Here is a 12,016-nt window from a genome sequence, read left to right as displayed (position 1 = left end):
CACTAGACATACTTGACGAAAGGACACTTACATTTACCCATGATTTGGTAAATTGTAAGCACCTCCTTTCACACCCCCTTTGAAGGTGATGCAAACGTTATAATGTATTATGTTCTCTTTTTATGTATTAGCTGTAGGATTTGGTAGTTTATGGGTAGTGAATAGTTTCTTCAAGTCTGTCTTTCTTTCTTTCTCCATTATCCTAACACCTCCTGCAGCTGGGTACTGTTTGTTTATGGAATGTAAGAATATATTGTGTGACAGTAATCTTCAGGTATGAAGAAGGATATAGATGGCATTACAAGCCTGGTCAACCACTAGCCAAGATATGGAATCAAAAGAAAGAAAGAAATAATAAATGAAGGAAAGCTCGTGCTTTAAATATTAAGTCTGATATCCCTTGGCACACTCACACCTGAATTAAAAAAAAAAAAAAAAAAAAAAAATACCCCAATAAAAGAAAGCCAATGGGACGTACAAATTTTTAGTGTAAATATTTCACATGCATATTCTTGTAAATTTATATGTATTTGTATATGAGTTAAAACTTCGCATATTGTCAACATATTTTGAAATGTGACCACGAAATGTAAGCTTTCATAACTATGTAAACATGCTGGGACACAGTCAGCTTTGTTAAAATGTAAATATGACAAAAAGTGTTACAAACTGCGTACGTTATAAACGACGAAATTTGTGAAACTTCTGGTGCATAAACCAAATAACTGTTTGTAAACTGATATAAACTGCAATTTACTTCGACGATAATGAGGATTTTCACACTGCAAATGAATTTTTGTTGGCAAGTGTAAACGTGATGAAACACCTACCTTTGCGAACATCGACGCAGTTGTTCCTGGCCAGCCTTCAGATGCTTTGGAGACAAAAAAACTCAGCACCTGTGGTAGGCGATGTGGAGGCTAAAAACTACATCGACCATATATGCCCCGTGAACAATAGTCATTAAAACGCACAAGGACCTGGATTGTTGTGTCGTAACAGAAGACATGGACATTGCTTCAGATCACGCACATGCTCAGTCTTATGGTGTCTCCGGACTTAACACTCCATTTATGCTGGAATAACAACTTGTAATGAACACTATGTGAAAGTGAATACTGTGCAAGACTGTCATAACACAGCGATTTTGAAACTGCCACACGCGAAATTCAGTGATGCTATTGCACATGCGCAAAGACTATGTGCTGCCAGAGATGCATTGGAAAAACAACGCTGGAAGCGCACAACATGAACTGCGCTGGCGAGCAGCTTGCTCAAACAAACTATGTAAATATATGTATATTAATTTTGTAAAAGGGATCAAAACTGTAACAAAGTATATAGGTTTAGAAAGTAAGTATTGACAAAGGTTATCCCCTATGAATGCACGTGGCCTTTCCTATGAAAATATGCATATATTGACATTTAGGTATATCTATTATATTGTTTGCTAGCCTGCCAAGCTAAATGTTTAAGCGTGACAGTCGAGGGAGCGATGTAGCGGGACTTTGAATTTTGCCGCACTACACTCGTCCCCTCAGATATAAATTATACCGTCGCAGCAGTATGAGCGCTCGACGGCACAGAAAATACTAAAATTGTAACTTTTTTTTTCCTATCCGTCTATTGTCTCTCGAGAGCGGAAGCTTAATGCAGATTTGATCTGATGAAGGCGAAAAAACTTATTAATGTGTAGACATATTGAGGAAGTTATGACATTTGGAGGAGGGAACCAACGTAAAATAAATTGCATTTGATATCAAGACGGTTTTGTATATATTAGAAATTCCTGGACGATGAAACTAATTGCAAGATTTCGGAGCAGACTTTTCACGCAGAAATGAAGTAGGAGATTTCTGAAGATCTGCACACCGCACGAAAGAAGACATATTAACCTGGTAAATGATGAACTCTTTACCTACGCCATTTCCCCCTGTTAGTTACATTTGTTATTCTCTGTCTTTTTTCAAATAATTTTTGTAGTGGAAATTGGTTTGACTTTTGTTCAGAAATGCCACAAGGACCACCCCAGCAATAGCCTTTCCGAATCACGAAGTCCGATAACTTTTCTGATAATATGGAGTCAGATTTGCATTTCATTATTTCCCTTTTTTCACGGTCATTAACGATTATAAGACCCCTTTTTATTCACTCTTCTTCCTACATTTTCAACCTTTTCCTGTCTTCTCTATTTTTCTTTTTTAATAACCACTACATCGGGAACTGAAGGAACAGAAATTGTCTTCCAAGCACCACTAATACATTTATTTGATTGAGAAACTATATATGTACATATAACAATACTCAGAAGGTGGTATAACAGCAATTTTATTTTGTCCTTTGTGTTTTAGTTTCATTAGTTTATCCTTTGTGTTTTAGTTTGAAAGTGCCATACAACAGAGTTTACTTACAGAGCTGAAACAATTTTTATTGAATAACTACGTTCTTATTGACACACAGGATAGTTTTTTCCCCGTGTTTGGATGATTGGCCTCCTGTGAGTGAACACTTTTAAGAAAAATATCAAGGTTGATACAATCTTTGCAACTGATCACAAAAACAAAGCTAAAAATAAATAAGATAAAGAATCTACTGATGTAAAATGAGTGAATGTTGTGAGAACTGGTAACTGTCCGACATTAGCTGATAATATTACTATTATCTGATTCAAAGCAGGTGTAGTCTTCAGCATACTTAGGATTTTACAATTACACTCTGAACAATTGAAGGACCCCACTCATAACATGGGAGGAGACTTAGAAGGCACACACTTGTGTGTGATGTGCACCCACAAACAGTTTTTAATAATGCTTTACTTCAGTAAGTATTGACACAATCTTGTGCTTGCCAAATGATGATACAGATCCTCTACATATAAATTTCACAAAGCTAATAGATTACACTTTGATTAATGCTAGTGGAAATAACTGAAGTTGCATATGCCCTCGATGGTTTTTGAAAAAATTAAGGATATTTACTAATTTCCATACATTTCTTTAAATTACTCTGTGAGATCATTCAGCAGCTACACTCAAGCTGCCCCCCCCCCCCCCCCCCCATCTGACTTCCAGAAATCACGACTTCTAAGATGTTGACGTTCACTATAAAGTCTTATTTCACTTGGGAGATTGCTACAATTTGCTGATTCAATCTTCTGATCATTCATTCCAATTCCTTAAATATATTTACTAGAATCAGCCAGCATTTTAGGGACGAAAGATTAGAACTTATCGTCTCACCGAAAGAGGTAATTAGAGACAGAGTTCTGATTACAGGAGGATGCGGAAGGAAATCAGTCATACATACTCTTTTCAAAGGGATTATCCTGGGATTTCCCTGGAGTAATTTAGGGAAACCTCAGAAAACCTAAATCCGGATTTGAAGTCAACATTTTAGTGGATATGCAATCTGTAATGATTTAACAACCGCCATTGTTACATTTGCCTCTCCCCTCTGCCTAAGCACAGCAACACAAAGAATATTTTTGCAATTTATTTTTCATGGATGACACTGTGATCTAAGAAAAATCTATCTGGTTGAAAATAAAAAATCTTAAAAAGTACCCTTTGGCACTGTTCTCAGAGTTTGTTGCCTAGCACTAAACAAGGAACACTTATACAGGAAAGCCAAATTCCCCTGTGTAGTTGCACCACCACATATTTTAGCTACTTCACAAAGATCTTCTACTACTACTATTATTCTTTCTTTGCTCAATTATTATTGTTATTATTATTGAATCATCAATCTTCTGGCTAGTTTGAAGCAGCTCACCACAAATTCCTCTACTGTGCCAACCTTTCCACCTCGAAAGTAGCACTTTTACCCTGCACCCTCAATTATTTGCTGGATGTATTCCAATCTGTCTTCCTCAGTAGCTTTTACCAATTATTACAGACCAGTTATAGGTTGGAATGAACACATTTTATTGATTTACATATAAAATACAGACAGCTCTGTACATTTATACAATACATTTAGAATATAAATTATTATACTTCAAAATGACTGAAATAAAAACTTCAATAAAAAAGCGCTACGAAAGATGTAAATGCAAGATCTCTGTACACAATACCATCTAATTATTAAAAATCAGTCCAACAAAGAAAGATCACAGAGCCACATTCAGCATCACTAACACCACATCAATACTGTAAAGATAAGTGCACTAAATCCCACCCTCCCAGCTCTTCATCCATTCCTCATCACGACTGGCAACGCAAAGCTGAACGATGGAGGCAGAATACTGTTAGGCGTTGTTACATCACGCTAAAACAGAATTGCATATTGCAGAAATGGGTGAATACACGAACTAAATCTGCAGGTTTAAGTCTTTATTTCCAAATTAAATACTGTACACAGTCTGTAACAAAGCAACACAACAGCATGTGAGCTACCTCCAACAGCTTCAAATCAGGAAAGGTTAGGACTTTTATTTGCATATTAGAAGTGAAACTCCATGTCAGATCAAGAATTTCATGTTGATAATACTGAAGCATCCAAAAACAAATTAATTTGGACAGGTACAAAAATGACGTTGTATGGAGTGTGTTGTCATTATCTCGCTTCATCTCTCCCCCGTTGCCGAACTCCAGTAGTTATCCCCGATCACATAATCATCTAAAACAAATAAGCAATAGCACCAGGAAAAATATCTAGAATTAACATTAATTTTAGTGCATCAAAACCAAGCCAAATTATGTGAACATATGGAAAAGTCTGAATCCCCATTTATAAAGTAATCAACATTTCAAATTATCATTAATTAGGAACAAATTAAGTCAACTGTATGATGTTTCTCAAATGCACTATCTGAGAACCTGGTGACAAGAAGACACAAACCTTGCATGCTGCAGCCTAATGGTGACTGTACCCATAGCCATTGGCCAACGGTGACATCATCTGTTGTGTTGTGTTAGAGGTAACAGAAGAAAGTGATGGAGCAGACTGATTGGTATCAGTCTGTGGCAATTTCTGAGAATCAGTTGTGGTCTGGGATGTTGGTGAAGAGGGAGGTTGTTGCAATGCAGCTGGAGGAGGCAGCCCACCATTGCTCCCCAGGTGAACCTGCTGAGGCTGCTCCTGATTCTGCTGTGGGTGTTGCTCTTGTCGCCATGCACGATCAGGTGAAGACTCCCGCAACTTGCCTGATCGGTCATCCCGCCTGTCACGAGGGCTGCGACTTCTGGAACGGGTCCTGTCCCTCCTCCTGTCTCTGCTGCGGCTTCTGCTTCGTCTGTCTCTGTCTCTGTCCCTGTCCCTATCTCTGTCTCTGTCCCTGTCTCTGCTCCGACTACGCGTGCGGGACCGGCTGCGGCTTCGTGATCTCGTCCGACTACGGCCGCCACCTAGGCCGCGGCCACCTCTACCACGCCATCTGTTCCGACCTGATAAAGAAAATAAAATATTCATTTTTATTACATAAAACTTTTAGACACGTCACTCAAAGTTCTTTCAGTGCTGCTAGAGCAAAGGTAATATACGGAGATGCAAGATTTAAATAAATTTGTTGTAGGGATTAGTACTGAAATATAAAATTTACAATTCCACATAAGCAACATAATTTTTTTTTAAAGAAGCCTTTTGACAAATTCAGTAATCAATGGAGAGAATGAGCTGTTTATATTACAATTTAAGATCAATTCAACTGTCAATGTGCTAAGCCTTTTTGAGATACTGAACCACAACACAAGGCATCTTACTGAGTTTTCATTCACCAGATATTCCCAATTCACAGGTAAATGACTGCACATTAAATATAATGACTAATAGGCAAGTTTTGATGGATTATTGATAACAGAACAATGAGAATCTAATCAATTTGACAACATAAAACTTGTCCATGACCAATGGTACTGATTAAAGTTACCAATTTTCTCTCACCAACAGCACAGCTCAGTGTTTATGCTGAATTGACACCCCCACCCCCCTCCCCCAACAGCAAGCCAGTCTTACACCAAAGTTTTATTTGGAACAATGTCATCATCACAGATTTATAGGGCACACAAAACCACAAACAGAAGTTAAGCAGTCGCACACTTATAGAAATACCTGGTTGCAATTTTTTTTTTGTTCCAATAAAACAGTTGTTACTACCTTTGGAAATTAATATTATGTATGCCTGATCAGATTTCACCACACCCTCTCATTGTTAAGTGTATTGTTGCATCTTTCCTTAGCTGTTTCAAAGGAATCACACTTGTGACAAGAAAGAAAAGCACTACACTGTTATGTAACCCTACACGAAATAATATTCAGCTCAGTAACATGAGGGCATCACTGTCATAATCCATGCTGTGGACCTTATTTTAAGAGTTTGGAGGTTACCTATGAGGGCATCACTGTCATAATCCATGCTGTGGACCTTATTTTAAGAGTTTAGAGGTTACCTATCATAGGCACATAACATGATCTTCCTGTAATGTAGTGTTAGCTGCAAGAACAACTATTACTGTACATGGGTTGGTAAAAATCTTATGATTTTACACATGGCATTCAGACAGCAACCTTACAAGAATATGACAGTTAATACAACCAACCAGTTGCAACAAAATTTGCTTTAAACTAGTTTCAACATAAACTATGTCTGACATCAGCACATTTGAAACAACTGTTTTGATTTCCTCTGCATGTCAAAAACAGGTTGAAGAAGTATCTTGTTGCTACCAGTTGGCCGTATTAACTAGTCCTATTCTTGTACGATTACTGTCTCAAAGCCTCACTTGAAACAGTTTGGATTTTATATTGAAGACAGCCAGTCAGCATTGTTTAAAGTAAAATCATGTTGCAACTGGTTTGCTGTAACATGGAACTCTTACTACTGTACATATTACAGGGCACCAGAATGACTTAGCTCACCCACGTTACATTTGGTAACTTCATGTACTTTTTCTTCCCTGTAACTGTTATACCTAGAACTTTGAAACGTTGACAGCTGTTTTCAGCATGTTTTGTTAGCTCACTGAACCATAATCAACTATCAGTAAGTGAGAGACTCTCCAGTATATTGTTCACAGAATATACAACTATTTCTTGGCATTTCAATTAATATTGGATTGGATAAAAACCCCAAAAGAAGGGAAGGAAGGGTATGGGCAGAAAGGAGGATGGTCTTACCACCAGCACTTTTATATTCTACACCTTCATACATATTGAAAATCCATCTTAGCGTGTTTGGTGACAGGCACATTGTGTACCACTGTCATTCTGCCCCCGCCTTGTTCAATTCGACAGTGGTGTATGGGAAAAATTGCACAATTCCAACTGCTCTAATTTTACCTTTAAGGCCCTTCTGTGGATTATATGTAGGAGGAAGCAATACACTGATACTATCCACCTGGAACATACACTCTTGGAATTTTAGTAGTAAACCACACCATAATGCACAACACCAACTTTTGTAGCATCTGTCAATGGAGTTGGATGAGCAGTTCAGTAATAGGTGCTCACTAAACAAACTCTTCAGGAAACAACTGTTTTCTTTGCATCTTCTCTATTTCCTCTATCGATTGTCCCAGTCTCAACAGTACTTCAAGTATTAGTTGAATATAGGGTTTTTCCCCCCAACGAGTCTTGCATCAACCTTTACTACAATTAATTTTATGGGGGCTGTTCCTGACCAATTCTAGATGTTTAATGGGTGTCACTAGCTCCAGTGACTGTTTAGCAACTGCTCAATCAAACAATAGGTCTTTCTGCCTACTTATGCAAAGTGAATTGATCTGTTTATGCTGAGAGTAAATAGCTAATTCCTGCAGCAAGAAATGATAATCTTGCATTTCACTACAAATTTCTAGCAATGACTTCTCTATACACAACAGCATTATCTGTAGTCAGCCTAATAGGGCACTAGGCACTAACACCTAAAATTACAAAATAAAACTGTCACGCAGTGTACCACATTTGCATTAAACACTATGACATGGCACACTTCTGTACCACAATCAAGTCCACTGTATCTGAACAGTCTCTATAATTACAATTTGCTTGTGACTTTATGAATGCTGTTGTTAGAGTGCTGGAACTGTCAACTACTGTGTGAACATACACACTAGCAACACAAAATTTAAGGTTAGATATGTAAATGTATTAAGACATAATTTATTAACTCACTTAAATGTCTTATTACCATAAGCACACATAGTAAAACCGCAAATTGATGAACTGGTTTTATGGAAATTCCGCTTTTAATGAATATTTCCGTTGGTCCCGGTGATACAATAACAAAGTTTTTTCTTCATGCTTTCACCAAACCTCACTTTAAGCAAAAGTCTGCTTTTGAAGGATAGACATGGAAGATCTTGCAAATTGAAAGGCAGTTTTATCATACCCCCTAACACGTTCGAGCAGCTTTTTGATTTCTTTCCATTGAACAGTTGTGTGTGTGCATGTGTATGTGGACACAGTAAATAGTAATAGGACAGAGTGTAGTCCAACTATACTTCCTTTGTAGCTTTATCAGCACATGCATCAAATGGAAATCAATTCCATGAGACTTAGGTCATGTGCTGTGACACCACAGTCACCAAGTTTATGAAGCTCGGAAGTGTACCTGTTTGTTGATTGAAGTATCGAAGTTCTCAGTTTAACTTTTGTGGAGTTATGGCCTGCAAAAGTTTGAAGCTTACAGTTCAGTAAAACCTGATAATAATCCGAGACGTTGATGTCAGTCTTAGCTTAAATTTTTCCTACATGGCGAACAAATACAGCTCTGTCTAGATGTGCGGCTAATGATTCCTATGGATCCAAAATAGAGGAATGTTCATGTGTCTACATTCAACAACGAGGAAAACTAATTGTAGTTTCAAGGACTGAGAAGCAGAAGCATTCCTGTAAGGGGAAACATAATGCACAAAAAAGTTAATGAAACCACTATGAAGATCGACATTGACGCTTTAAGCGCATTGAACAGCTGCTGGAATAGTTAAAAAAATTATAATCTGTAGTTTAAAAATGTAGGTTAGACAGCTAGGCTCTGATCTTAGAAAAGTGTAACTTAATGGAAGAACATTACATTGCCACAATTTATATAGAGCTATCAGCCCACATACATTTCAATGCTGTTGAAACCCTTCTCTTTTATAATTTAATTCCTGCAAAAATCATGTTTCATCATGGGGGGGGGGGGGGGGGGGGGGGGAGGCGCCAAAGAGGTAAAAAAGTAAAGAAATGATTATGATACTAATGTATGTAAAGGGGGATGGAAATGAAAAGCTGTCTCCGCTATCAATTCCCATGTGTTTCTCAAGCATAAAAATGCTATTTTGTACTCAAGAGCACAATAGCAAACCCAGAAAATGTCAGAGTTCTTTGCAACTTTTTCAAGCAGTTAGATGCCAAGAGTGGTGCAGCAGGAAAAAATTGGTCTAATTATTGAACCATGCCCCATACATTCTAATGAAGCATATTTCTGAGGAATGTACAACTGCAAAAGTAATCTGCAGCCTCTGGACCAGGAAATAATACACACTGTTGAAAGCCAGGTACAGAGCAACATTTGTGTAAAAGTCAATTTCATTCCATGCGAGGAAGGAAGTGATGAGACTCAGCATTGTACAGGCTATGCCTCTGTTTTTGCCCGGGATTTTGTAAAACAGACTGTTATACAAATACTGGCTCTGGTAAATTTGTTGCTATTGAAGGAGACGTTCCAGAAGGAGAATGGAGTACCATAACAGACGAAGAGGAGGGCATTGTGACAAGTTTCACTGCTGTTGTGCAACCAATTGATACTGTTAACAGTTTATTTTCCTGTTTTAATATAGACAGATCAATTTTAAATTATATCAGGCAGCTTGAGCGACTTCTTCTTTCAGTAGAATATGCTGTAAGAACAAAACTTCTTGATCTTTTTGTTCAGTGAAGAGTGTAATAAACGTATATTCACTGCATTTATATTTGTAGCAGCACAGGATATTGGTGATTTTGTAATTAAGTAGCACTTTTATCACACGTATGAACTACAATTCTGGCTTTCTCTTTCCACGTATTCTGGCAAAACTCACGTACTCTGGCAAAACTCCAATTAATGAAAAAAATATTTGCGTACCTAGAGATTAATTAAAAATGGGTTTTACTGCATTACAATAAGTAGTATATCACCTATATCCTCAGGTCATCATATGAAGTCTCATTAACATTTAAAGCCTGCCCATTCTTGTTACCATCTAACACCCCCTTACAGTCTACACTCAACAGAAACTGACCATGCAGATTAGCATGAGCTACTGAAATTAACTCAGTAACTTTATATGGCTGATGGGCTGCAACATTGGGAAGTGATGGTAAAAAGCAAACTAACTGTCTTAACATAAGAACTCCATTTTCAAATGACCTTAATTCAGTTATTAAGCTTTTCAACTCTAGATATTTAAAACGGAAACATGTAATAAGAATCACATGTATAATTAATTTCTTTATTCTCTGGTTCTTACGAAGTTTTACTGATGCAAGGAATTTGTACGTTAACTAAACATGTTGAGGACAGTATTTTAACTGTACTGAACCACAGGTATCTAGAGTGGTTACAATGCAGAGAGAGCACAACAGGATTATCTTGGAAAGCTACAAAAGAACACATTCTGTAATGATTTTTGATTGCAAACACTAACAAATTTGTGTACAACGAAAGCTACAGCAGTGAGGTACAATTTTAATATGGTTTAGCTGAAAAAAAAAAAAAAAATTACCGATGCCTAGGTATTAAGGAATAAAAGTAGTGTGTAATAAGCCTGTAAGCCAAAATAAAAAGAAAAACAATAATTTTTGTGTTGCTGAACCTTAACGTAGTTCATGTAGAAACAATGCTGTTGTTTCTCATACAGTTGCGCTTTACACATTCACATGTTATCTGTTGAATCAATCTTATCAAGGTATGTGGTTTCTTCACACTGCTAAGTTTAAGGTTCACAAAGCCAGATTACTTTCAAATTCATATTGACTACCACTAAAATTTACACTTTCTTTGAAGGACAGATCTAAATATTCTACACTTGGGTGTTTTTGCCTTTAAAATATGTGGGCATGATGTGGGGAGTTGTTCTTTGCTTGTAACTTGTTTTATGAATTATGGGCGTAGAACATTACATTGCAATCTTCTTTGCAAACCCTTGACACTGCTCTTCAGTCACCTATAATGACTGTCACCAGAAGATTATAGCATGTTATATAGATGCACCTAAAGTTAAAAATCATCATTTAAAAAATACTAAATTACACACAGAACAGTTGAGGACTGTTGAATCTCAACCACCACCACCAAACTAAATCCGTATTAAATTAATGCTGAAAACTGACTCTGTGCACTCTGAAGTCTTAATGTGTGTCAATATAAATTTGAAGTAATAATCCATAGCAGAAATGTAAAATGAATAGTGTACATCATAAGCTAGTAACTAGTTACAAAAAAGAAAGAATAGCTGGCATCTCTTTCTTGGTATGTACATGCATACCCATTCCAAATAAATTTGTTTTGAGTATTTGTTGCATGGAGCATATACGATAGGGAACAGCAAGAAACTTCCTGGCAGAAAAAATTGTGTGCCAGACCAGAACTCTTAACCAGCGATTCTTTGTTTTCATTGACACCTTCTCCACAAACAGAGCTATCGGATCAAGACTCACAACTAACCCTTATCACATATTTACTTCCACCAGTAGCTCATCAGTGAGGCTATATTTGCTTAGTGAGGCTATATTTGCTCATTGTGGATATCTTGTGTATAGTCGGGTATGACAAATGATTGATGACTGTCAAAAATTTTTTTCTTTTCTGATGATTGGAGCCATAAGTTTTTGCATGATAGGAATTACAAGAAGTAAAACAGATGAAATAGATGGTTATCCAGTCTTGTATAAATTGTGAAATCAAGAAGTATAACTGCTATTCATTAAGCTCTGGCTAAAATTTTCTATTCACACTATTTTCAGTTAATGCATCCAACATTAATACATAGAAGGTGCCACTTGCCCAACTGTTTCCAAGAACAGTACACTTGCCGAATGTCAATCACTATTCACT

General features: G+C 37.0%; 1 protein-coding gene across 4 annotated transcripts in view; it reads right to left on the bottom strand.

The window, feature by feature from the left end:
• Window positions 1-3,899: 3,899 nt before the first annotated feature.
• The window catches only part of LOC126174851 (uncharacterized), a 74,759-nt gene continuing 66,642 nt past the window's right edge, over window positions 3,900-12,016 (bottom strand). For 2 of the 4 annotated variants that reach the window (XM_049921239.1, XM_049921238.1), the window contains exons 12-13: window positions 4,840-5,384; window positions 4,311-4,617 (exon numbers count right to left, since the gene is read on the bottom strand). In XM_049921239.1, coding sequence (XP_049777196.1) covers window positions 4,855-5,384 — 530 coding nt within the window. In that variant the 3' untranslated portion in view covers window positions 4,311-4,617; window positions 4,840-4,854. Of the gene's footprint in view, window positions 4,267-4,310; window positions 4,618-4,839; window positions 5,385-12,016 lie in introns of those variants that run through there. The other 2 variants (XM_049921242.1, XM_049921241.1) reach the window with 2 other exon arrangements.

This window comes from Schistocerca cancellata, chromosome 3, assembly GCF_023864275.1.
Source record: "Schistocerca cancellata isolate TAMUIC-IGC-003103 chromosome 3, iqSchCanc2.1, whole genome shotgun sequence".
Lineage (NCBI taxonomy): Eukaryota > Metazoa > Arthropoda > Insecta > Orthoptera > Acrididae > Schistocerca > Schistocerca cancellata.
This window is presented reverse-complemented; position numbering and strand designations above follow the sequence as displayed.